Source organism: Lissotriton helveticus, chromosome 7 (genome assembly GCF_964261635.1).
Source record: "Lissotriton helveticus chromosome 7, aLisHel1.1, whole genome shotgun sequence".
In the NCBI taxonomy this organism is placed as follows: domain Eukaryota; kingdom Metazoa; phylum Chordata; class Amphibia; order Caudata; family Salamandridae; genus Lissotriton; species Lissotriton helveticus.
In genome coordinates, this window is record NC_136068.1 from 1,367,688,459 (window position 1) to 1,367,715,869 (window position 27,411).

Here is a 27,411-nt window from a genome sequence, read left to right on the forward strand (position 1 = left end):
GCTTCTGTGTGGTTTTTTTCTTAATGCTTTGTGTTTTTTTTCTTATACGCCCTGAGTGGTGCTGTTGGCAGAGGTTACTTTTCTGCGTAAGCTTTCCTGATTCCCAGCGATCTGGGCCTGGCAAATTCTCACTGTTGAAGGAAGTACAACTGTGTGTTAATGCAACTGAGAGAGCTCAAACATGTCAACATTTGTTAACTGTTTTTGCATCTGCATTGCTGATGCTGCAAGCCTGAATGTTGGCATACATTTGTGCAAAATGGTGCTGTGGAAATTGTGTGGCATTGACCAGCATGGCACATTTTGTTCTCTCTTTCGGGAGCACTGCATACCCTTGAATTAGTTTGCAAAATACACTGGTTTCACAAGTTATGAGAGCACAGACAGGCCATTTCTAACCCCGGCAGTCTATGTGCCACTTTGTGTATTCAGTAATTTTGCTGCAGACAGTTGACTGCTACTCTATATATACTGCACATTCCCTGCTGAATAACCTGCACTGCAGGTCCGCACGGAAGGGATGTTCAACAAGAATTTCCCAAATCACCGTTATTTTGAAACTGAATTTGCAGCAGTGAAGAAGGCTGGAATCCAAACACCTCTAATACCCCAAGCAGATAAGAGGAGGCGAGGCAGCATTGAGACACCAAAGAGAAGATTTAAAATGTTATCCTTGTAGCCAATGGACTGGCCTCTTGATTTTACAAAGTCAGAAAGTATACCAGTATTCTTTATAGGGCCGTCCCCGGTAATGAATTAATGTGATGATAGATATGAACGGAAAAGCATGGAGGATTTCATCTTGGTCCTTAGATTATATGAATTGTGACTTTGATGGTATCTTGAATGCTGAGTTGGAGCGTACTGACTGAGGGAAGGGCTGAGGGAAGAACTGTGAGTCAACATGAATACATAAATGAATGTAAAAGATGTTATGGAACAGTGACTATGTGTGCATGTGTTACCGAAAAAACAGGGCAAGGAAAGGTGAGCTCTGTGAAACCCCACCCAAAAGTAAATACCTATTGAGGGGGAAAGGAACCAACTTGGGTTTGATGGGACTGATGCATCTGGTAGTTCTAGAACCGAAGTAAGGCAGCTTTGAATGCCTCAGCTTCCTAATCCAAGTTCCCTTGACCCTGTTGTGAAACTGAGTTTTTGCCAATATTTACTCCAGAGGCATTCATATACACATCTTCTGAACTTTTACTAAAGTTCTTTCTTTCTTTTTTCTTTCTTTCTTTTTTGTTTGTTGGTTTCTTTCTCTTTTTTCTTTCTCTTTACATAGCTTTCTTATTCTTTATTCTGTTCTTTTTGTTTCAAAAACACTGTTTCTTCTTTATTTCCTGCAGGTGTGTTGCTTTTAGAGTCCTCTATGTTTCTTCTGTTTACTTTAGGAAACTTTGTTCCTGTTCATTATCATACCACAGCAAATGTAAACCTGTTTGTCTGCCTTATATGGTATGGTGATGTTTACTTTTAATCTAAATAGTTTGTTATGCCGATTTTATTTTACAGACATTTGCAAAAGAAAATCAATCCGAATCATGAAGAACCGATGAAGAGACCCAAATGGGCGTTGGACTCAATTTCTATCTATGAATAACAGAAACAAATTTCGAACTATGCATTCATTACAGCAAAGACTTGTTCTTTGCTCCGGTGTTTTTCTAAATGCTCTAAAATTCCAGTGTGTTTGGTAGTGCAATGCTGCATTAGGTCAAATGCATCCCTCCAGTCGGAATTAGGATCGTAATCCTCGTTTCTTGTAGAGGGTTACATTAAGTCTAGGTAACATAGTATGTCTGGAGACTTTAATTTTGGGTGCTGAACTTTACAGCATTAACCGCTTCCATGCGGCGCACATTTCCCCGCTGTGCGGGCAAATTCTAAGTGTGTGCAATTCGGACGGCCCCTGGCTGTCTAACGCACACCGTGACGTCAGTCGGCCGGGGGCCATCCGACGCATGGAAGAGGTTAAACCTTTGTTTATGAAGCAAATTTAATTTTGGGATCCTTTCATTCCATTCATTAGAAATGAATGATGATAGAAACAGCAAACAATCTCCCAGTATCTCCCCAATAATAACTCTTCTATACATGGTTGTGACAACCCTTGTTTTTTCATTTCAGACTTTCTATTTTAACTTCCTAATATTTTGATGATGATCAAAAGAGTTTCAAAATATTCTCACAGCTAATCGGTATGTTTTCAAAAGCGAAGTGAGCATGTGCTAAACGAAAAGAAAAAGGGTAGTGACAATGTATGTATGGGTTCTACAACATTTTCTACCATATGCTGTAAGTAAGCTTTTATCCACAATGTTAATATTTGTATTGTGCTATGCATTTGAGTTTTTAACATGCACGATTCCTCATGCAAAAATGTTCACTGCTGGTGTTATCTGAAAGCCAGTTTTCTCCGTTAAAGATCTCTGTGGTGGACTGAAGGATAAAAGAAAGGACTACTAGTACAAACATCGGATTCGACACATGAACAACATTGTGGTTGGATGATCGGGTAGGAAACAGTACAGTCCAGGAATTGTATTGCTATAGCTATACAGAATCCAGGATAGGCATGTCCATAATGCAAGTATGCCCCGATCACACTTGTTTCATACTAAGAAATGACTCTGGGCAGTGGCCTTGGTGTGCTCCTCTTGTGCGTTGTGGCAACATTTCCCCAGCTTTGGTATCCAGTTCCGAATGTTCTGATTATGTAGTTGCAAGGTCAGCCGTTGCTAAATTGTCATTGTGTGAATTTAAATTTTCATCCTACAAATACTGGTCTTCACTTTTCTTTGCCCCTTGAAAGAGTTACAGTTGCTTGTAAATTGCTCACAGAAATGTAACTTACTGTGAACAAAAACAATAAAAACATTTGCTCCGATTTGAAAACCTAGAATATTGTCATCAGAGTTCCAAAAAAGTTAGTCATATTTTTTCATCCTAATACTATGTCTGTTAGTTTTAGTTTGTGGCTCAGTTGTTTCAAGGGATTCAGTATGCTGCTGTTTTCTCTAGAATCCCTACCTATGTTTTCACTTTTAACATGCTTAATATTTTTATGTTCTTGCACATTTGTTGTGAGAATAGTTTCTAAGCTACAGAATTATTCTTGCACTCCCAAGTTGCTTTTCTCTCTTCTGCATCCAAACTAGCTAAAAATAAAGGAGACTACAGCCTGAAAAGTTGCCACTTTTGATCAGGTTGGCAGCTGTCAGAAAAGATGCTAACGTTCATTTGTTTTACAATTTGCTGTACTAGCAATAGCGCCAGGACACCTATGGGTAACAGAGCGCTGTACAAATGTCTAAAATAAAATAAATACTTATGAACGGTCTATAAAATAAAGAGCTAATAGGTAACCTTTCAAATGATCAATATAGAGATGTATTTAATATATAATTAGGAAATCCCTATAACTCCAGAGTACTGGGTTACTAAATATATTAAAGCAAGGATACTGTGGTTTATGAGTGAAATAAAGCAAAAAGCACAACTAATTTTTGAAAAAAGTAGATGGTACGGAAGTGTTAAACTTTAAAAATCTCTCTCTTAACGGGTAATGTCGATGATAGTTTAATTTGTTTTGTTACCTTTTTCAGGACTAGGCTTATTCAACTAACCGTCGTAGAAAATTACCAAATATAGAAAAACTGGTATAACTAATGTTTTTATGTACTGCTAAAGTGCTTTGCTGTTTAACCTTGAGAAGAAAAATGGAGTTTGTGGGTTTATTTTTGTGAATAATTACTGATTTTCAACAATATACTTTCTTGTAACACCCAGATTTTATTGATTCTCAAACTTGCAACCTTAAATATTGGAAATGTATAAATTATTCAGCTTAGCAACTGAGTAGTAGTGGTACGGACTTCTCTAGAAGCAACCCATAAAAAAATATTTCTTCACCTTCGCTAACCTTTTTTTTTTTTTTTTTTTTACAATTTAAAGATGTATTCAAGGTGTCCGCTCTTGACAAAGTATTGCCACCAAGATACTAGAGCTGATTACATACTTTACTTTGTGAAAGGTGTCCCTTGTCATCTACAAGGCCATTACTTCGGCTCTACCTCATAAACCAGATTAGGAGAGCGGTGTGGCAAAATGAGTCACACTTGCTAACTCTGGCTCCCCACCATCGACATTTCACAGGAATACTATCATTAAGGAGATCCGCTAATGTATCGAGATCTGGAGTCCTTTGAACTAAGGACTCTTCCTGGAATCAGACAACGCAACTTTATTACAAGAGAATGCTTAATTTAAGAGCTATCAGATTGGACAAAAATAGTACTTATTCTGTGTTCGTCAGCACAGCTTCTGCTGCTGAGTCTTCCTTACTTTTGTTCAAATCAGACTGCTGGGGGATCTACATCAAGCTGGAGAGGGTGTTTACTAAACAACTGGAGGCTTATGCTTACCATGGCCTTGAAGCTAGATTTCCATATATAGTGACTGGTAGCACTTGCTCCAGAAAGTCACAGTCTATGCTTCCTATTCATGTGTTTTTTACAGCTGATATGATATACAAAGCTTTTGGTATAGTGATGTATATTATAACTTGGCATAGTATATTTTAAGTATGCATTGGTGATGGAATGGGGCACCGAAATTCAGCTATATTTTTACCTTAAATGACTGGTCTGAAGACATAAATTGGCATTGTTCTCAGTCACTGAATTGATGTAGTTTTTAATGTTTCTTTGTAAATCTGCATTAAATTAGTCATGGCTTATGTTGGATTTGCTCATTGGCACAAGGCAATGTGCACACCAGGTCAGTTGCCGTGGGTTATCCCTCATTATATTTCAGTGTAATCCCACGCAAATATCAGTCTGTAACACACATGCATTTACCTCACAAGCATTACATGGCGCTGACATTTTCAACACTTAGTACCTAATACCACATAGGTTTTACCAGGCAATTGCGTGGTATTGACCAATATCTGTGTGCGTTAGAAACTTTCCCAAATTTTCTCTTTAAAATAATACCCCCCCTCCCCCGGCCAGTCCCCATCCATTGAAAAAATATATTTAATTTAAAGGGAGACTCCTTTTTTTATTAAAAAATAAATGCATATTTTTGTAATATATATTTTTCTCCCTGCTACACTTTTTCATTTACCCAATACTACTCCCTACCCTTACTCATCCCTGAACCCTACTGATCCCTTACTACCCCATACCCCTACTGCCCTCAACCCTTAACCAGTCCATAAACTTTAAATGCCCTCCCCCTTTTTTAAATTACCTAATAATTGTGTCATATAAAAAAAAATTGCCTATGTGTTCATTACCAAAAAAGGGCTTCTTGGTACGTACCTGAATAATAACTTCTTGAAAAGTCCTGCGGGGAAAAGAGTGCAGGGTAAAGTTTGTATACCTTCCCAAGCTATTCCTCCTCTCTCTTATAGTCTATAATCAACGTTGGAGTGTTCACCATATATTTCTAGGGCGATGCAAAGTAGTTTTTATTATGTGAGCACTTTCTTTCAATTTTCCAGGCTATTGGCTTAGTAGGAGCTCGTGGATTTTCCTGCTTTGCCTATATACTTGCATAGTTTTCTCACACAACACTTTCATACCAAATGTTTGCCAGTCTCGATTCTTACTTGGAAGCCCGCCACACATAAATACTGTGTACGAAGTGTGGTTTTTATAGTTTTGGTGAGAATGTGTTCCCCTTCATATTTTTTCTAACTCCTCTGCTTGCCCCTTTTGTCCCCCCCCCCTCCCCTTTCATATTTAGTTTCCTCTTCATTGTGTGTATTGGATTTCTATCCCTACACGCTATGTCCAATATATCTTCTGCCCTTTTTTATATTTTTTAACCCCTTCACCTCCAATGTGTTGCATAATTTTTTCCCTTCCCTTTTATTTCATCTATCTATTCAAATTTCCCCTTGTGCTATTTTTTTTTATTTGCTGAAGTCCTTTATTTCTTCCTGCCTAAATGCCTTGTTTCACGCACTACCACATTTCCTACACCTCAGATTGGCCAGCCCATTCTTTGTTTACATGCCAGCAAGTCTTCCCCACCCCAAAATGCCAAGGAAGATAATGTTAAGTCCTTCAGTTGTGCGTTTTTCTTCTCCTGTATACAGCAGGAATGTCCATTCTTGGTCCATGAGAGCTGGGTCCATGCCATAATTTCATTACAATCATCGATTAGGTAAATGATTCCTATTTAGATTGTATGTACATTTGTTACCTTTGGATTTCTTGAAAAGCTGGACTTCATGGACCAGTGGCAGACATGCAGTACATAGATAATGGTCCGGAAATTCCATGAAGGCGTTAAAAAATATGATTAAAAAAGAAATACCAAAACTTAGTGGTTTAGAAATATAACCAGAAGGTTTGTAATTGCGTCATTATTCTACAATGCACATTATCTGTTATTTGTTTTGTATATTGCGTATAAAGAAAAAAACAGGAATTCCAAATGGTTGAAATCCTTAGTTCACAGGGCTATTCGTGCAATAATAAATGCAAAAATATATTGTAAAACTATGTTTGGCTTGCAGATTCTCCTGCAATAACTTGTGAGCCGCCTGTTCTGCACAAGAGCTGGTAATACTGTATTGTATATTTGTCTTATAAAGAGTGTTTTTGGCTGTCTTTAATTTAAACTTCACTTGTTCGCAAGTGCCAAGTAAATCTGCTCAAACGTCCCACTGTAACATCTCAAGAAGTGGAACTCTATTCAGACAATGCTATAGAACCAGTCTGAATGCACATATAATGTATAGTGCACTCCCAGACTGACTGCAAATTCAGGATATTTTAATTCATGAATGGGTCACTGACCATGAAGTGAAATACCTTTGTCTAGTCATGGAGCTCCACAGTGACTTGTCATTTTCTGTTTTTCAAGATTGTGATACTTAAATGTATTGTGTGTTGTGGTCCTCAGAACCAATACTTGCACCACATTATGCACCGGTAAAAAGCATAAGGCAGATGAATACCATCAACACCTTTTCATTTAAAGGTTTTATCGCAATATGTTAGTGTAAACTGTTCACTGGTCAGTTTCAGTATTGTGGGTGAGTTCATATGCATAAAGCAAATGTAAATGAATGCTTTTAGAAAGGTGTAAAATACAAGGAAATGTTTTCCTCAGAAAAATGAAGGAACACGTTTTAGAGGTGGTTTTGGGAGTTACGTTGTATGTATTTTGTATTTAAAAAACTGACCTAGACTTACACAGTGATTTGAACTAATCAGACCAATTTTTTAATATATTGATTGTGCTGCATTTTGGCCACATTATGGACAAACTGTCAAGCACAATAATAGTTTGAAAATGAGTATGCTTATTATAAATAATCTGCTCAATTGATTGCAGAGTTCTAGTGAATTGCTTTGTGTCAAAAGATTTTATCGGGAATCAGAGTGCAGTTTAGTGTAAACAATGCTGTGTATTTTTCAGATTTACTTCATGCTTTCGATCCTTCATTGTAAATAAATATTTAATTGTTTTTTGGTAAATGAGGGATATTGTTTATTCTTTCTATTAAAAAGTGCCATATCCATGCTATTTCATATGTTCAGCTTGTTAATTAAGCACATTGTGAATGTTATATTTCTGATAAAAACGTCTAACTACAGATTCCTCTCCTTGTGATCCCTGGTGTCAGACAAGGTCTGGAAACGTTTTGCTAGCAGTTTCCCTGTGTGTCGTCAGATGGCGCTGCGCAGATCTGTTTCACCCTGGATGTGATGTCAGGGCCTCCATATATGCGCCACCTCCGTGTGCTGACGTCCGTTCCCTTCTTTCTGCGCCTTGTAATGTGGATTCAGAGCTTCTCGATTCCTGCAACCCTGACAGAATTGTTTTCCTCAAATCTCTAGTGTGCAGACATCTTGCTCCCCAATACTACAGTATTTAATCCATGTTGAGGTTGTCATTGGCAGATGTTGATAACCAACATCCAGTACATCTGTCTGTGGTGTCTTGGATCCAAACACGACTCTGCATTGTGTGACTGTAGCAAGAAAATGAATCACAAGGCCATCTGAGAGCACAAAACGAAACTCACTGTTACTGAACTCTATAAGAAGTAGAAAAATTGGTCCCTGTTGAGGGTATAGATGCGTTTTCCCCCCGAAGCAGCTCCTGTGGCTGGTAGTCATCGAAGTTTGCTTGTAGGTAAAAAAACAGGGGTCTCCCTTGTCCCACCACTCCCACCGTCACGTGATACTCCTGGCACCTTTAGGAGGCAGAGTCTGAGCTGATGCTAACGTTGATCCTGATGCTCCAAGACCTTCCTGTGCCATTGGCGATGCCATTACAGCTTTGAGAGCTGAAATAGGCCTTCAACACCGTTTTTGGTGCCCTGCCATATCCCTCGGGTGCGCCTTCGGGCCTCAAGGACATTAGGTGGCCTCTAGTCGGATTGCTGGCAGTAGATCCTCCCTCACACCAACTGCACCACTTGGTCTCTGTTCGCGGTTGAACCTTCCTTTGAACACATGCCTCTGACTCTGGTGCATTGTCCAACGGTGTCCCCAGTGCAAGGGCAACCGCCAGCTTAAAGCTAACGTCGGAGGTGAAGCCAATAGTCTTATTGGACACTGAAATCTATTTCTCACCACCATTTCACTCCTCTCCATGATGATGAAGTGGATGTAGATGACAACACTTAATGTGGACCCCGGTGACAATGGCATTCTTTTTGATGACCTGCAAAATGCCAGTCTGGACACCTCCTCAGACCTTGGTCTTTCCTCTTCACATCCAGCCATGGCAACTGATGGTTCCGCCTCCGTTGAGACTGTAACTAGGAGGACAGCAGAGGTTTTAGACCTTACACTCCCTACAACAGAACAAAAGACGAATGTCCTCACAGAGGTCCTTAATCCTGGGCACACAAACCACAAACCTCTGATGCCTTTCAAAGGGGCACTTACTGATGTGCTTATGGGCATCTAGGCAACGCTAGGCTATTCCTTTCCCCCCACCTCCCCACCCTCCCCTCCTCCACAGCTGTAATCAACCGGTGACAAGGCGGCATAGACTCATTCCTGTGGATTCCGACTTCATATTTATGCACCCCCTACGAGTTGCCTGATGATTTTCTCACCACTTTGCTTGAAAAGAAATCTAAGCAAATAGAATTGCTTGTTAAACATGTATTCTCCTCTACCAGCCTTGCCCTCTGGTCCATGAACACGTCCGGTCTTCTGGGGGAGACATTTGTTCGCTTTATGGGACACAGTGGTGGACATCTTTCTGTAATGACTGATCACAGATTGGCCAGAACGCTACAAAATGCTTGGCCAGGACGCTGCACAATGCTCCATCCGTTCAGGCTTGGATATGTCTAACTTGGGGGGAGGACGGTTGGGACCAGCATGGTGCTGCGGCACCACACCTGGATTCGCTCCATGAGCTTTTCATCAGACGTCCAATAGTCTCCAATGGACATTCCCTTCGGCTCCAGGCTGTACAAAGCAAAGGAGGATTTGTACCTGGAAAGATTACAAGAGAGCAACGCCATTGATCTCTCTCTGGGCATAGTTCCACCTGTTTGACAGACCCCACAGCAACCATGCCTCTTTCGAACTTTTGCTCAGGAGATCAGCAAAGGCATCAACAGTTAGCGCCTCAACCGATAAAGCCTCCCAGTCCTTTTGGTGTAAAGGCCTGAAATCCATTAGGCCGCATCCAATCCCCTAGGGGCAACATCCTACCTAACGCATAGCCCTCCTTCCTGCAAATACACTTTGGACCACCCTTGGAGGTGCTTCAGATCGTGGAACATGGTTACTCCTTACCCTTCCTGTCTCCTCCACCAGATATGCCTTTCATGCTGCAGCCCCTATCAGAGGTTCACTTGTCCATACTCTGTGGCGTTGTTCAAACTCTCTTGCGCAAGGGACCAGTAGAGAAGTTGCCTGCATCAGAGGTTAGGACTTATTTTTATTCTTGTTATTTCCTGGTGCTGAAAAAGTACTGAGGCTTTCGCCCCATCCTCAAACTTTTCCTCCAGAAGGATAAGTTCAAAATGCTCACCCTGGCCCAAGTGAGGTCTGCCCTAGATCCAGTAGACTGGTGTTGGCATTGGATTTGCAGGATGCCTATTTCCACATCCCTGTCTTGCAGTCCCACAAATGCTACCTGTGAGTTCAGATGGTCGACTTTCAGTTCACTGTGCCCACCTTTGGCCTTACCAGTGCACCTGGGTAATTTACAAAGGAGATGGTGGTGGTTGCAGCCCTTCTTTGGAGGTTAGGAATACCACCCTTCCTGTTCCTGGACGACTACTGAAAGTGATCTCACCTCTAGCAGTCGCAAACCACCTCCAGACAACTTGCTGACATTGAACACAGCGCTCTTCTGAGCCTTTCGTTTGCCTCAAAGAGTCCAGAAAAGTTGGGCTGATGTTTCAATCCTTGACCTGGGTCTCAGTGAGAGCATCTCTTATTCTTCCGGATCTCTTGGCCTCTTGAATGCTGTTTATGGATCACCAAGTGGCACATGAAGTCTCTGCAGTGGCATTTAAAGTCTCAGTGAGCTCAGCACCAAGGGGACCTGACAGAGTCTATCCAAGTGTCAAAGGAAGCTGAACTATGTGCAGTGGTGGCTGCTCTACTTCCGTTGAACCAGCAGCAGACCCCTCTCCCTAGCTCACCCAGAGTTAACAGTCGTGATGGATGCTTTGTTGCTTGGTTTGGAAGGTCACCCAGGAGAGATGGAGATCAAAAGAACTCTTCTATCTAGCGGAGTCTCACCTCCACATCAACTATTCGGAGCTGTGAGTGATTAGTTTAATACTGAAGGAGGTGTTCTTCCCAACCATCAAGGTGGAATGGGTACTGAGTCACAGACAATTTGACCACCATGTGATATTGCAACCGACAGGATCTCACGGAGTCTTGGGTCGAGTGCCAGGAGGCTCTACATCTCTGGGAGTGGCTGAATGTTCAGGGCATATCCCTGATCACCCAGCAACTGGCAAAATCTTTAAACACCAGGGTGGCCGAATTCAGCCGACGTTGTGTAGTGCATACTGAATGGCCGCTACAATTTTGGGTGGCTCAGGACATCTTCCAACACTGGGGAGAAACCTAGCTCAATCTCTTTGCCACCGCAGAGGACACACAATGTCAATGCTTTTGCTTGTTGATGTTCCCAAGGCAGTTCTCTCTCACAGATGCTTTGTTTGTTATGGGGACTGGACTCCTGAACGTCTTTCTGCCCCTGCCTCACCAACCCAGAGTGCTGGAAAAGATCAAGATAGATGAGGCCCAAGTCATCGTAACTGCTCAGAACTGGACGATGAGTCTGTGGGACCTGGTATTTCTGGGCTTAAGTACATGTCCCCCGATCTGGCTGCCCCTTTTGCAGAATCTCCTGTCTCAGCAGCAAGGTCTGGTCCTGCACCTCCACTTCCATGCATGAAGATTGAGCAGTGACAATTGATGGCTTTTGACCTGTTTCCGAAGTGGTAGCTGTTATCTTGCCAACCAGGCGCCCATCCACCAAGACTGTATACCAGGAGACTGTGAGAAGTTTGCTGTTCTTCCATAAATCAAACCCTTAAATGCAAAGTTACCTCATGTTTTTTTTTTGTTTTTTTTTAAGCTCTGTAGTTCCTTGGTGTGTCAACAGTTAAAGGCTACCTTTCTGGCCTTCTTACAGTTGCTGGATCAGCCATCCCTTTTCATGTCACCAGTTGTGATGCAGCTTTTGAAAGGGCTCATTCATTTTTTCCACTAACACCATGTATCAATCCACTGTGGACATTAATTTGGTCCTCGCCTACAAGACGTGCACATCAAGCCCATGCACCGCTGTCCTCTTCATCTGCAAGATATCAAGATGGCATTTCTCATTGCCATAACATCTGTGATATAAGAAAAAAGGCCAGCAAGGGATTTTGTTCTATTACTATTTGTCAGCGTTGTTAGGGCCTGTTATGAAAATCAAGGTTCCTAAAACTGTTCTTAGTCAGTAGCTGTAGTGAATCATTAACTTCAGGCAAAGAGTCACAAAAGATCAATAAATACAGTGTTACCACACTAACACAGTAAATAAATGCAAAGACCAGGGTTTTATATTGTCTGAAGATTATTATTTGTTTTCAAGACGAAGAATCTTTTTATAAAAAAGAAGAAAACATTCTTATAAAATAGGGTACATACATAGGTATTAGTTAGATATTCAAGGTATAGGTTATTTCCTCCTTTGATATATCTAAGCAAAAAGTCCAGACTGCTAACACAAAATAACACAATGATTTCAACTAAAAATCAGAAGAAAATCAAAGATGATACAATGGATCACATGCAGAATTGGACTGGATAGTCGACGTTTCGGTCTTTTAAGGAATTTTTCATAAGACCATCATCAGGACAAAGAAATTCTACATACAGTAGATGGCACTTTTTACTCAAGTAGAGATAAATCCTCTCTCTATTCAAAAAGACAACAGCAATTCCAATGGTTTTGGTGATGAGAGGCAAAGAAATTAATCCTTTTGTGCCAGAATTATTCACGAAGATGAAAGAAGGAATCTCAGTCATAGACGCGCCGGACCGCAAACAAATTGGGTTAAGCCTTGCAATTTGTTTGCGGTCCGGCGTGTCTATGACTGAGATTCCTTCTTTTCATCTTCGTGAATAATTCTGGCACAAAAGGATTAATTTCTTTGCCTCTCATCACCAAAACCATTGGAATTGCTGTTGTCTTTTTGAATAGAGAGAGGATTTATCTCTACTTGAGAAAAAAGGGTCATCTACTGTATGAAGAATTTCTTTGTCCTGATGATGGTCTTATGAAAAATTCCTTAAAAGACTGAAACGTCGACTATCCAGTCCAATTCTGCATGTGATCCATTGTATCATCTTTGATTTTCTTCTGATTTTTAGTTGAAATCATTGTGTTATTTTGTGTTAGCAGTCTGGACTTTTTGCTTAGATATATCAAAGGAGGAAATAACCTACACCTTGAATATCTAACTAATACCTATGTATGTACCCTATTTTATAAGAATGTTTTCTTCTTTTTTATAAAAAGATTCTTTGTCTTGAAAACAAATAATAATCTTCAGACAATATAAAACCCTGGTCTTTGCATTTATTTACTGTGTTAGTGTGGTAACACTGTATTTATTGATCTTTTGTGACTCTTTGCCTGAAGTTAATGATTCACTACAGCTACTGACTAAGAACAGTTTTAGGAACCTTGATTTTCATAACAGGCCCCAACAACGCTGACAAATAGTAATAGAACAAAATCCCTTGCAGGCCTTTTTTCTTATAACAAGTATTGCCCGAGCCCGCAAGGGTATATTGGGTTGCTCACCTACATATCTTGTATAACATCTGTGAGGCAAGTTGGAGAACTGCAGGCGGTGTCTGTGGTACAGCTATACACCTTATTTTCCCACAAATAAGCAAGAAAGTGGCATTCCTGCCATAGATATTAACTGCCTTCTACATAGGGCAATTCATCATCTTGCTAACCTATGCAGCACCCCATCCCTCCAAGGATGAAGAACAACTCCACTCTCTGGACCGCAAGAAGGCCCGGAGTTATTACATTCTCCGAACCAAAAATTACCGACAGGAGGACCAACCTTATGTCTGTATCTCTGGCGTGAAAAAGGGTAAGGCTGTGCAAAAGAGAACTATCCCAATGGATTGTATTATGCATATGATCTGCTATGGCTAGCTAAAGAGCAACCCCCAGAAGGATTGCATGCTTATTTTCACCAGAGCGAAGGCTGCTTTTACTCCGCTAGAGCACAGTGTTCCAGTTCTGGAAATTTGTCTGGCAGCTATGTGGGCATCCTTCCACAGGTTCGTGAAGCAATACTGCCTTGATAGCCATATCCGGTGGGATGGACACTTAGCCCAATCTGTCCTGTAGGATTTCCTTGTCTGAGCTATTCCACAGACCCTCCACCATGGAGGTACTTATTTAGAATCTGTTCACAAGGTGAGGAATCTACAGTTAAAAGTCTTAGTGGAGCAAGTTACTTACCTTCGGTAACGTCTTTTCTGGTAAAGACTGTTATCGTGCTGCAGAATGGTCTCATTCAGCCCATTAATAAGATCCCAAATCTGGAAGTTTGCACACTACCATATTCTGATTTTAATGGCTCTGTGTGTTGGACGCCGAGGATAGAGATCAGAAAGGAACTGTCAGCCGGTGGTGGTCGTGCATGCATGGGGGCCCGAAGTCGTATCCAGGGCGGAACGGATCTGACGTACAAGGGAATTGCTAGCAAAAATGTTATGAATCCAGACTCTTGAGTAATTTGATCTAGGGACTATTGCTTTGACTACTGAGGGAGGCCCTTAGATGGATTGACATAAGCGATTTTATTTTGTCCACGTTTATATGGTAATAGCAGTGATGTCAATTTTGAAGGAATACTGTGAGTTCAATGGATTCAGACCATTAGAGAGTGGCTGCTTCTGATGCAGTGGCGGCAGGGGGATGGAGAGGGGTGTCATTGGTTTTCACTTTATGGGACACCTTCTGAGTGTCCCTTTAGGTTGGTCGTTTTAGGCATGCTTGAATTCTGTCCATCAGAACAAAGTTAAGTCTGCACTGCTAGCCGAGTGTCATTGACAGCATTTGAAATTCAAAATCATTGTCACCTTCACAAGTATGTGCATGTTTGTGTTGAAAGATTGAGGGGATAATGAATGAGCCCTGAGGTATTCTGCATGATAATTATTTGCACAGTAGAGAAAAGGATCTGCTCCAAGCAACTGAGCAGCAGTAGTGGAATTCATTCAAAGAAGCAATGACACAGCTGTCTTGGGTGAATCAGTCTCCCACACATCCAATGGAGAATACTGTTTTATGTCTTCTTTGCAAGTTCAGGTTCTTGCTCATTCATCTAGGATTCGAGGTTGGTGTAATGCATCGAATAGAGTTGAATGAAGTCGACATACCAGTTTGTGAAATACAAATGCCATGTAAGCAACTTAGCTGGCGATACTCTATTACGACGATCAATGAAAGTATACCAACTGTTAGTGATAAGTGAAGGGACCATTAACAATAGCCAATCGACTATTTGAGTTTACTAGCATTGTATAGAGCAACATCAAATCAGTAACCCCTGCTAAAGCGCATACAACTGGGTAGTTGGCCTCATTAAAAGTGTCTGCAAACACTGTAAGATAATGATAATGCGCACATGGGCAGAAGTATGGTGCAGCTAATGGTCAGAACTAGAAAATGGCGCTTAGGGCAAAGAAAAAAACACTAAGTTGTTTTTGGTGCTGATGCAGTCAAACAGCTTGGATTGACAGTTTTACTAGCTCTTTAATGGTCCAACTCTAGAGGCTGGAATTTTAATTAATGATATATGGTCAAGGGCGAAAGGAGTTTGGCTTTATTCAGCAACAGCATTTACAGGTGGTGACCCCTTGCCCAACCAGACTATAACTGACACAGAATAACACAGGTTCTAAACATAATAAAGCTTCAACACAATTGTTCATGGTGGGTAAACTTTTGTTGGCATTCCAGCCTTAACAAAATGTGTTCTTCTCTGGACATATAATATAGGCCATAATTGAGCTTATAATTAAGCATTATACATAAAGTTTGACCTTTGGTCAAACTTGGTGCCTTCTAAAATCCACAGGTTATGTAGTAAGTACTTGGTGCACAAAAATTCTGTCACAGCTTTTGAGTTCAGTCTCTTTCAGTCCCCTCTTCATGGACCTTGCAATCTTGTTGTCTTGTATAACATGCATTGGCAAAGACCCTAGTCCGGCTTGTTTTTTTAATGGAAGTGTTTCATGATTGATATATGAATTTGTTTCTGTGGACGAATTGGTAAGAAGAAGGGTTGCATCTAGACCGACATCTCAATTTTAAGCAACAGCTGGACAAGGGCTAACAAAAGCCAAACAACTGCGATTTGCATTTAAAACCGTGCAGAAAAAACTTAGCAGCTGTTGAACATGCCATTTGCTTAAGGTCGTCGTGGAAAAATTCTGGCCATCCATATTGTACGGGTCTGAAATGATAAATGCAAAGGATGTGAAAGTTTTAAACACAGCACAATCCAGTATCTTCAACAAGAACATTCTCAATTCCACTTCATATTTCACAAGCACAGATGAGACTAGAATATGGTCTTAAAAAAACAGATACCCGCAAGACAAGTAGCCTTGTTTAAATACTACTGGAGGATGGGGCAGCTGAAAGATAACACCTTAGCCCATTATTGCTGGCAGGAGATTGATAAACCATCCAGGCTAAGCAAATCTGTATTCCCAGTTTTAAAGGAATCGCTTTCCGCATTACAGCTAGACACGATCTGGCACACAATAATGAACTACTACTCTGAGTTTAAAAATGCAGCAAACAAAGTCATCAACCATCACTCCTTAATAGACAAAGCCATCCTGGCCCAGAAAACACACGCATGGGTCATGATGCAATCCAAAAAAAGCTGAAATCGCAACCGTACCAGTCTGAACACTTTTCATATAAAAAAAAGCGGAACCTGACCCTACTAAGGCTGGGATCATTCCCTTCGAAAGCTCACTCCAAAATGGAAACAGACGTGGCTGACAAAGGAATGCTGCCTCAGTGGACAAGGATACGAGTCACTATTACACTTGTTATTTATTTGTCCTGCACTAATAGACGTACGGAAATCGCTCCTTCGAGAAACACTGATGAGAGAACAAATAAGGACCTGCAGAGCGGCGGTCATAAAATATCTTTGAGGCTTGTCAGTCCAAATGTCTTGAAAGCAATAAAACTTTGGAACATAGTGGCAAAAGAACTAGACAAGAACGAATGCTGAACCAATCTATACAAGAGGGCACTGCTTTGCACGCACCCTTTTTAGGGCTCGCCTGGCTTTGCAGCGCGAAGCGCTGCCGCCAGCGAGCCTTATTGTCATTGTGTTGCCTCCCCAAGTGGGTACAGACCGGTGCACGAGCAGACTCCGGTCTGTGAACGCGCTTCTAAGACGCGCCTCCCAGAAACTGGCGAAGACTGCAGGCGCTGCCACTGGCAAGAGCCGCAGGGAACGCCAACATGCACGCTCACGGCGTCACGCTCCTGCCCTCCTTCCCGCGTTTCTTCCAAGGCTGTTCTGCGCTCCAGGCCGACTTGTTCAGACTTTGTCGCTGCCCTGGTATATTATTCTGCCTATGTTTTCATCTGCATTTCAGTCTTTATTTCCTTTATCTCTCTTTGCCAATCGACACTCTCACGCTGCCCGCCTCTCAGATTGTTTTCTCACTGTGAGCACCGTATTTACTTTGTTTTCCTGCCTCTTCATGTATCGTGATTCCCTGAGTGATGTCTGAGACGTTTAACTTATTCAGTGCCTCACGATATGTTGATTTACAGGGTCTCATTTCATCAAAGGATCGGCACCTCGTTCTCTGTGCATTCCCACAGTCAGCAGTTTGTCTATAGTAGCAGTTTGTCTACAGTTTTCTAATCGCAGTGCGCATGCTCCCGCAACCTGCGCTGTGGTGCGTAACAGGCCATACGCTCAGCTGCTGCTAGTAAACAACCACTCTGGCACTTTTAAAATCAGAGAGCGTGCGTGTTTAGAAGAGCACGGAGAATGGAATTGCGTAAATGAAGTACATGTTTACAGCGAAACCACGAGCAAGCAAACCAGGCATCAGAAACAAAACAGGGGCTGAACTACGAACCGTGAGACCAGCAAGAACTCCAGGACCTACGTCTGCAGCATACAGGACTTCCTACAGATGAAGATACAAATTCAGCCTACGGGAGCTCGCGTTCCCGCCCACAGGCTCCTTGTCCCCGCCCCTGACAAAAAGCTTTGTTCTTCGTGCGCTGTTCAATGTGGGTAGAAAACGTACTTTGCTGTTCCCTCGTCCGAATTAAAGAAAGGCCTCTACTGAGTCTAGCCTAGGCTATTTCCCGGAGGCTCAAACCTCTGAAGTGAGCGGATGCTAACTGTCACCAGCACGTTCTGAATTCGACAACTTTTGTATGAAGTTACCTGCCTAGTTAGAGTTTACGACTTCGGAGGTGTTTCTTTCCTTCCTTTCTGACGTCGGACCAGTATGACGGCTCGGATGCAGTTCTCCAACTCTGTAATGTCGGCGACTAGATTTCTCCTTCTATGGAAACAAGAACAACATGCCTGGATCTCGAGGGTCCCTGCACCCAACTGCCACGCGATCCCTTAGCCAATAATGTTACATCTCCCCCCTAACCCCCGGTTACTGCCTTTTCCTTCCCCCTTTGAGGACGTGACTCACTGAGAGCCTGTTGACTGCCAGTTGCATCAAAACTTGTGTGATTTAATAAGTAAGATACTTGAAATGACGATGCGCTTATTTTCGAGGGGGATCAAATTAAAACGCATGATCTCAAGAAAAGAGAACATCGAAGAGTTGTGTTAAAATATATGACTTTCTGATCTAAAGACTTATCATTAAGTGCATGCGGTAAATGGGACAACCTGTCACACACAACAGTAGGAAAAGGAGACAACCACCAGAAGATGCAATGTGCTGTCTGGATGCTGAGAGTATGATCGCCAGAAGCAAAAGACACCAATACCTCAAAATTAAGTCAAATGCCACTGTGGCAATTTTCTCGGAGGGATGGAGGCTAAGGGGCTGTGTTCAGGATGTGTTGTAGATAGCTTCAAGTCACATGGGCACTGCTTTTCCATTTCTTGATTGATTTTACATATAATTGGTAGCAGTTGTGTTGATCCAATTGTATGGTGCCCAGATTAAAAACAAGCATTTGCAATGCAATAGGTCTCGCATTTACATGAGTTTGAGCTATTGACATTGCAAATAACAATGCCTTTTATTTTTGTTTTAGTTTTTAACCCCTTGGCCGTGGAGGAAATTCCGCCGCGGCACTGGGGGGGGTGAGGGGGGCGCGTGGCGACGCTATGCTTGTGACGGAACCACCCCGTCACGAGCCATGGGCGCGCTGTGCTTATGACGGAGCCCAGCCGCGATGGTGTGCACCCCTCCGCTCGAAAACCAAGGGGGTCACGGGCCGGAAGCGGCTGAGCCCACTGTGAAGCAGCAGCCAAGGGATTTATGGACATCCACATCCTGGGGCCCATCCAGGGCTGTAAAATGGCAGAATACGCACCCATACAGGGAAGAGACACGGACTACAAGTGCCACATCGCCCATTGGAGGGCGGTTCATTGAAATATTAGTGGGAGTGTCAAGGCGTCAGAAACTCAAGTCGAGCCTCTGAAGACGAGCGCAGGCTCAGAAACGCGTCAGGCTTTTAACCGAGACATGAGAAGCTGCAGACTGGGATGCGGTGAAGTCTTTTACCCGCTTGAATGAGGGCTGCTGGATGAGTGCATTCCTTACCTGTGAGTACCTTTGAGCTTTCATTTACACGCGGCAGCCCAGCCGCGAAGGTGTGCACCCCTCTGCTCGAAAACCAAGGGGGTCACGGGCCGGAAGCCGCCGAGCCCACTGTGAAGCAGCAGCCAAGGGATTTATGGACATCCACATCCTGGGGCCCATCCAGGGCTGTGAAATGGCAGAATACGCACCCATACAGGGAAGAGACACGGACTACAAGTCCCACATCGCCCATTGGAGGGCGGTTCATTGAAATATTAGTGGGAGTGTCAAGGCGTCAAACTCAAGTCGAGCCTCTGAAGACGAGCGCAGGCTCAGAAACGCGTCAGGCTTTTAACCGAGACATGAGAAGCTGCAGACTGGGATGCGGTGAAGTCTTTTACCCGCTTGAATGAGGGCTGCTGGATGAGTGCATTCCTTACCTGTGGGTACCTTTGAGCTTATATATATATATATATATATATATATATATATATATATATATATATATACACGCACGATTCATGTTTTCAGCAACACTGCCGTCACAAAAACGAGGTCCAGGCCAACTTTCTTTTGAAAAGCGCTGTTTATTCGCAGCAACCTCCCCGATGCGTTTCGGAGCCCAAGTCTCCTTGATCACGGGTACGGGTAACAGGTTCAATAAAGTTTTAAATAAACACCATCATGTGACACATCACCATGGAAATGAAATGAACAACAGACTCCCAACAGCTATGAGGAGCTGAAAGACAGATTCGTGGCTGCATATTACGGGCTGGTGAAATGCATAGTTGGCGAACAACTGATAAAGTTTAAATAACAATTATTTCATGTTGTTGGAACAGCGTGTTAAAAATATACTGAATCATATCAAAGCGGTGCATCTATTGCACAAACACTCACTTTAAATACATTTAATCCTATGAATAAATAAAACCAAGGGTTGGCCCTGCAGTCTGTTCACCATAACAGCAATAAACCTTAAAGGATCTCACCCCAGAGGGTCAAATACAGCTATGGCATTGACAACAAAGCAACCTCCGAAATCAATTGTTACAGTTCAAAGGTCCATTTGATCTGTACCAAACTTGGTACCATTATTAGTGTTAATCCCAAGTGGGCTAAATAAGATTGGTTGATTCACCACAGTCATGCCCATGTGGGCCAATGTCTCAAGGCACACGCTAGTTACACATAATGCTTCATTCAGTCTTCCAACAAAATGAGAATATCATTCCATGCTGTGTCTCAAACTCTCCTATATAGCTTCAAGTGGGACCTGCAATACAGTGAAAGAAATAAACAAAGTGAGTGACAGTTCCCTCCTTACGTGATTCATAACTCATACCAATTACCTAAACATTTAAAATTTAAAATCAAGGGCGTGAAGCATTCAAATTAATAAATCAGTTAAAGCAGACTGCAAAGGCTCAACAAAGCTAGCCTAAATGTACAGATAAAGCTTCGTCACAGTTGTGGCCTTCAGGCTGTAATGTGTGCTATTTAATGATCAAGCGGGACTCTAACCTTCTTAGCTCCTGTAGGCGATTGCCCCCTCTCTCTCTTTTTGGTACATGGTCTAGCACACAGAAGGATATGAGGCTATTGTTGCTGTTATGGTAGTTGGCAAAATGCCTAGCAACTGGATATTGCTTGTCAAGATTTTTGATTGCCCGAAGGTGTTCAAGAACCCTCTTCTTGGCGGGGTGGATGGTGCTCCCTATATAGAACTTATTACAGGAGCATTTAAGTGCATACACTGCGTATTCAGTTAAACAGGAGAAGTGCCTCAGAATTTTAAACGGTTTGCAGTGCATTGACAACTTCACTTCTTTGACATTACAACTATACCTGCATGCTTTGCATTTACCGCAGACGAAAAATCCTTGTACAGGGTTAAACCTCTGGGGAGTAGGGACACGCGTACTGCATAACATATCCCTAAGTGATCTATTCCTTCGGTAAGTAATTTGTGGATGGTCAAGGATGCCTTTAGAAACATCTTTATCAATCTTTAGCACGTTCCAAAATTTGGACATCGCCTTTCTGACCTCTGTAGAGTGAAGGTTAAAGTCTGTGATAAACCTCGATGTCATGCCTGCTGCTTCGTCATTGGTTTGATCAACGATCAGGTCTTCTCTCTCTCTTTTTTTAACTGTTTCTTTTGCAGTGTTGATGCATTTAATGCTGTACCCTCTTTGTCTGAATCTATCACACATTATCTCGGATTCAAGTTCAAAATCCTCCTTCCTAGAGCAATTCCTCTTCGCTCTCAGAAGTTCACCTACAGGGAGGGAGTTGATGAGGCTATTTCCAGCCGTTTCCTTCCTGTGCAGAGTTGTGATCAATTTTTTGTTGTCAACCTTGACCTTTAAGTCTAAAAAATCAATTGCCTCTTTTTCTATCTGCTTGGTGAATGATAGATTAAGATTGTTCTTGTTAAGGGTCTCGACAAATTCATTTGTCTCTTTTTCACTGCCATCCCAGACAATGAAAATATCGTCAATATACCTGAGCCAGGTTTTGACGCCCGCTAGATATTGGGGTAGGCACTTGACCACTTGCTCCTCCCACCAGCCCAGGTATAACCCGGCAAAACTGGGGGCAAAGCAGCTGCCCATCGCTGTCCCAAGCTTTTGATGGTACACTTTGCCGTCAAACAGGAAAGAATTCTGGGTCAAACATGTGTATTCCATGTCTAGGATCATCTCTGTGTGGAATAGGTATGAAATAGACCTGCTCTTTAAGAAATGTCTACATGCCCTAACTCATGGGGGATGCACGTGTAGAGACTATTCACGTCTAACGTCATCAGTAAATAATTATCTCTCCATTCTACCTCCTTTATTTTCCATAAAAAATCCCCTGAGTCTTTAAGATATGATGGAAAGACTGCACCAAAGGTTGCAGAAAATAATCCACGTATCTTGAAGTGTTCTCGAGGTTGCTACCTCTCGAAGAGACAATTGGCCTTCCCGGCGGTTGACTCATGCTTTTATGTAGCTTGGGTAGGAGTTGCAGTGCGGGCATTTTAGGATATTTACATTTGAGGAAATTAAATTCCTCTCTTTCCAAAAGGCCATTGTTCTTCCAATCAGCTGTTGTTCATGATATTTGGCAACATTCACACCATAAATCTGTTTACTACTATTTTCATACCTCTCCTTGTCATTTAATTGGGAGAGACCTCTGATGTACATTTCACGTGGCCACACCACAATATTCCCCCCTTTGTTGGATTTTTTATAATGATACTTCTATCATTTCTCAAACTTTCAATTGCCGCTATTTGCTCTCTAGTGAGATTGTTGTTCATAATCTTGTTATTTTTATAGGACAATTTCTTGAACTCGCCTATCACACCCTTTTCAAAGGTGTCAATTGACTCCTTTTTAATCATAGGAAGAAATACTGACTTGGGTCTAAAACCACTTCTAACATTGAGGTCCAATCTCACATTTTCATTTCTTAAATTCATGGTTGGATCCTCGAGGACATCAGGATTTTCACTCAATTGGTGCATCAAATGTAACAACTCAGTGTCTCCAATTTCAATCGGACTTATTTCCATGGAGTCACTGTCTTTGTCTTGGCTCATTCTTGTAGAAAACCACTTTCTCAATATTAATTTGCGAGTAAAGTTAAAAAGGTCAATTCTGCTCTGTGTGTAATTAAAGTTGGCTGAAGGGCAAAATGATAAACCTAGTGATAATACCTCAATTTCTGTCTCTTGAAGTGTTCTGTTGGAGAGGTTAACGACGGTCTTGGTATCCATCATTGTGTTTTCTTTGCGCCCCTTGTTCTGGTTCCCACAGGGCTTGACACATCCTCTCTCCATGATGCCTTTGGTTTTCCATCTCCTCTCCCTCCTTTTCCTTGTCCTCTTTAATTTCCGGCATTTGGCTTGTTCTGGACCATTCTCCCTTTTGCCATTAATGAAAATGCGTTTAAAATGTGTTCTTTTGGGCTTAAAAACCCCATGGTCGGGCGTTCGTTCTCATTGTTGATCATACTTATTGTTTCATCTTGGTTCTCATTTTGTCTTGAAGTGGTTGGAACTACCGTTCCTGTCATTACAGGAGGTGCGGGGCCACCTTGGGGTGTCTGGGCTGAGGATTTAGCTCTTAAGTGGTCATACTTCTTAGCGAAAGTCAGTACCTGACCCTTCTCATAATCCGCCTGGTCGCGGCTAAATTTATTTAGCTTTTTCTTGCGTATGTCCTTTTCAATACTCTCTAATTTGGTGTCCATTTTTGCCATGTCTGCTTCAAATTCATCTTTGTCACAGATAGACTTCAAATGGATAATCATCTCTTCAATCTCTTTTGCCTATCGTTCGCAATTCTTTTCTGCGTATTTGACCAACAGTTTCAACATCACTGTTGAGCATTCATGACTGTTCAACGCCCACTCCTCCACGGAGAAATCCAGAGGTTCGTCGGTGACCGTGGGTCATAGGGCCGAAGCTGCATGTTTGAGCCTGTAGTAAGAAAATGTGTTTAAGGCGGAGAACTGCAGTGAGGAACTTGTTTTCCCAGTTATGTGTGTAAGCCGCGCCCATAATTACATAGGCCATGCCCCTTTTAGAGACCCCTCAGTTTTCTCATCCCACTTAAAACCCCGAGTAGGTGCGCAGGCCGCCCTCCATCCAGGCCAGTGCTGTTCAGGCAAGATCGTGTTCCATATCCTCTGGGTTGATAGTAGCGTTGGTGGTGGGTAGGTCTGTGCAGCTTGTTTTAAAGGTGTGTAGCGTGTTAGCACTTCTAATTAATTCCCCTGTGTCTGACTTCAGGGTGTGGACTACAGTTTGCTTATGATCGTGTTTTAATAGTCATGCTGGGGTCCTACTTCACCATATTTCCTGGCTGTTAGTTCCTTACCGAAAACTGCATTCTTCGTAGTTGCCTGTATGAGGCAAGAGCCCCTCCTTTCAGTACCTAAGTGTCTTGGGATCATGAGTCTTAGCATGTTCTTGCTCCAAGTCTGGCAGTGTTCGCTTAAAGTTTTTTTAATTGTGTTCTTAGTGTCATCAGTACTCTAAGAGTGTTTACCCTTTTGTGTATCCTCTTATATAAACTTTAAATGTTTCCCATACAGTAGCTAGTTGAGGCACTGAGCCCAGGTTGAAATGAAAGAATGTGCATTTCTGAGTGAACACCGTCTCTTTGAGGGAATCTTGTCAGGAAGCACCACGAGGGGACGCAGAGAAGGGTTTCTGTGAAAGGCTCATAGTCTTGAGTGCAAGTGTACTATGTCTCTGATCCACGGTAAGATTGTAAGAGATGTGAGCCAGAAACGGATGCATTAATGCGTGTTGTGTACTGTGAAGTTATGAGTATGTTCTGCTGGGCCCTTTGTTAGCACTCCAAGCGTCATTAAGTCCTTTCATTGTTAGCACAGTGCGCAGGAGTTTTGCAGACTGGATGGTTCACCCTGTTTGGGTTGGCGCTGTTATGGGCAAAGTGGCAAGTTAAATTCACCTTCTAATATAATGTTTTGCGCATTCCTTTTGCAGTCTGCTAATAACTTTCCACAGAACTCTACTGTATCTATATTAAGGGCATAGGTGTTGAGTAGTGCAAAAGGCCCATAATTTCTTAGTCCCTCGATTGTAAGCGCTCTCCCTTGCTTGATCTCTTGCATGTAGGTACGTTTAAAACAGACTGATTTCTTAATCAGAATAGCCCCTCTGTAGGAATGTGAGCTAAGGGAGCTTAAATATCTATTGGGGCCACAGGAGGACTTATAGTGATTTTTCTGAATAGTGTGCTGCACGTCTCTTGCTGAACATTCCAACACATGTTTCACCAGCGCTCAAAGAATTACACTGGCTGGCAGTGAAGAGGCGGATAGAGTGTAAGGCTCTTTGCATTGCTTTTAAGGCTATGCATGACATAGGGTCTAGCTTTTTTAACAGCCTTAAATTCCTGCTCGCCATCTTCGCTCATCTCATGCCCATAATCTGATTGTTGCCAGGTTCAAAAAGTGTTCCTGGGGTGGAAGGAGTTTTCTGGTTGGTACGATCAAATTGTGCAACTCTCTACCACTGAGGCTGAAACAAGAAACACACCTGTTGGCCTTCAGGAAGGGGTTGAAGACCTGGCTGTTTAATCATTGGTGTATTTTAGGGCCGTCCAGTTAGTCGTGACTGATGAGCTAGCGCCTTGACACCTTCTGGTGAATGTTTTGCGCTCTATAAATTTCTTTTTCATTTCAAATTTCTTTCATAGTCATCTGCACCTTGTTTTGCTTAAGATATGCCACAATCAGGTGTCTTTTCCTCTGATTACCCAGTCCGTGCTCATTCCATGCAACGCTCTTGAGCATGGGCGTAGGAAGTGTGGGGGATGCGGGGGATATGTCCCCCCCCAGATTTTGGAGTGGGGGGACACGGGAGACAAGGGTGGGGGGGGACGAGGGGACAAAAGAATTTCCCCTCTTCCTTCTGTTATTCAGCAGGGCCATTAGCACGCGAAAGTGCTACCTAATGGCCCTGCACTTGACCTGCCTGGAGTCAAAGAGGCCTCACACCCTCTGCCCTTTGTTATGCTGCAGGAAGGCTCGGAGGCCTGGGAAGGGCAGAGAAGGGGAAAAAAAAACTCTTTTCCTTCATACCCATTTCTGTCTTTGACTCGCTCCTCCTTAAGTTCTGATTTCAAGAGCTCTTATTAGTCTCTCTTGCATCTCCTTTTCTTCATTTGTTTCTCTGTGAAATGGATCCAAAATAGGCGGACACTGGCTGGATATTTCCTCATTTACTGACCGTTTTATAATTCCAAAGAAAAACCTCGGGACGGAGAGAAAAAAAAATGAAATACCTAAATTAAGCAACACAGAGTGGTCAGCAGACAGGCCAGATTGTTATTTACACCCACTCACATTAGAACCACTTTACAGAGTTTGCCAGTGAAAGCACTACTTTCTTTTTTTATTCTTTCTTTGAACAACATTGTTTTCCTACGGGAAGTGCACCATTTCTAAAGGGACTGCAATACCTGGTTGATGAGTGGAGTGGAAATGTTTAATATGATCATTTTCAACTGTTTTAATTATTTTAGCTTATAAAATGTGTACTGCGGTTCTGTGTTCAGGGATGTGATTTTTTGTTTTTTAACCAAACTGCTTATATTTTGAAAGGATATAAGCAATGAACATTGAAAAGGGTCCATTCCTGGTCCTGTAGCCATGTCCTGAATTTTTCAGGCAAAATCACTTACTGATTTCTGAATAATGAGTTTAAAACTGTTACGGTAACCACGTTGTTCCTGAATACATTTCACATGATTTGCTTATTCTTGCATTCCTTATGAGTGTTTGCTTTTTTCAGGTTGTTATTCATTTTTTTTCAGGCAGCATTTTACTGTTGTCTAGTGCATAATTTGAATTTAGTTGCAGCACAATTGATTTGTAGCTGAAGGCAGTGGAAGTTTCTCTCAGTGGGGCACTATGGTGTTCAGTGTGGGAGAGGATGTGGCACTCTGGCCAGAGCTGCTGAATTCGGAACTGGAGCACCATTTTCAGCCTTCATGACCAGTCCACCAGAACGCGCTCCTGACAGAGCTCATTCCGATGCTACACCTTAGAAGGCCTGATGGACCTTAGAATCCCTGGTGTATTAGCACCTGCAGGTGGACCCCAACGGTGGCAAGTGTGAGTTAACCTGGAAGGCCTGTCCACCACAATCAATACTTCAGTTCACCTCCAGTCTTGCGAGCAGGCATACAAAGAAGCACACCCTAGATCGATAGTGACTGTCACTGAGGTCACAAGATCCTTGAGGCCAGTCCACCGCACCCATTGGTACCTCCATTGGCCTTTTTTCAGCAGTAGTGGTGCAACTTACCAGGGGTTGGCAATGTAGGATGTGCGTGCACACCAAACTTAGGGGGTGATTATAATGAAGGTGGAACCGCCACGTCCCCCCGTCATTGGCGGTCCCACTGCCATCGGTGACTGCATCAACGCCAACCATCTTACAATAGCGGGTGCTTTCCTTGCGGTCGGAAAGACCAACCGCCACGCACCCGACTGGCTCCTTGAGCCCGCCAGTGCGGCGGAGGGGCTCTTGGTTCCTACTATGCTGGTG

General features: G+C 42.5%; 1 protein-coding gene across 2 annotated transcripts in view; it reads left to right on the forward strand.

The window, feature by feature from the left end:
• The window catches only part of LOC144770293 (Golgi apparatus membrane protein TVP23 homolog B-like), a 121,558-nt gene extending 114,004 nt beyond the window's left edge, over positions 1-7,554 (forward strand). For both annotated transcript variants that reach the window (XM_078654690.1, XM_078654691.1), the window contains exon 7: positions 1,519-7,554. In XM_078654690.1, the coding sequence (XP_078510816.1) occupies positions 1,519-1,551 (33 nt within the window). In that variant the 3' untranslated portion in view covers positions 1,552-7,554. The remainder of the gene's footprint in view (positions 1-1,518) is intronic.
• The last annotated feature ends 19,857 nt before the right edge of the window (positions 7,555-27,411 follow it).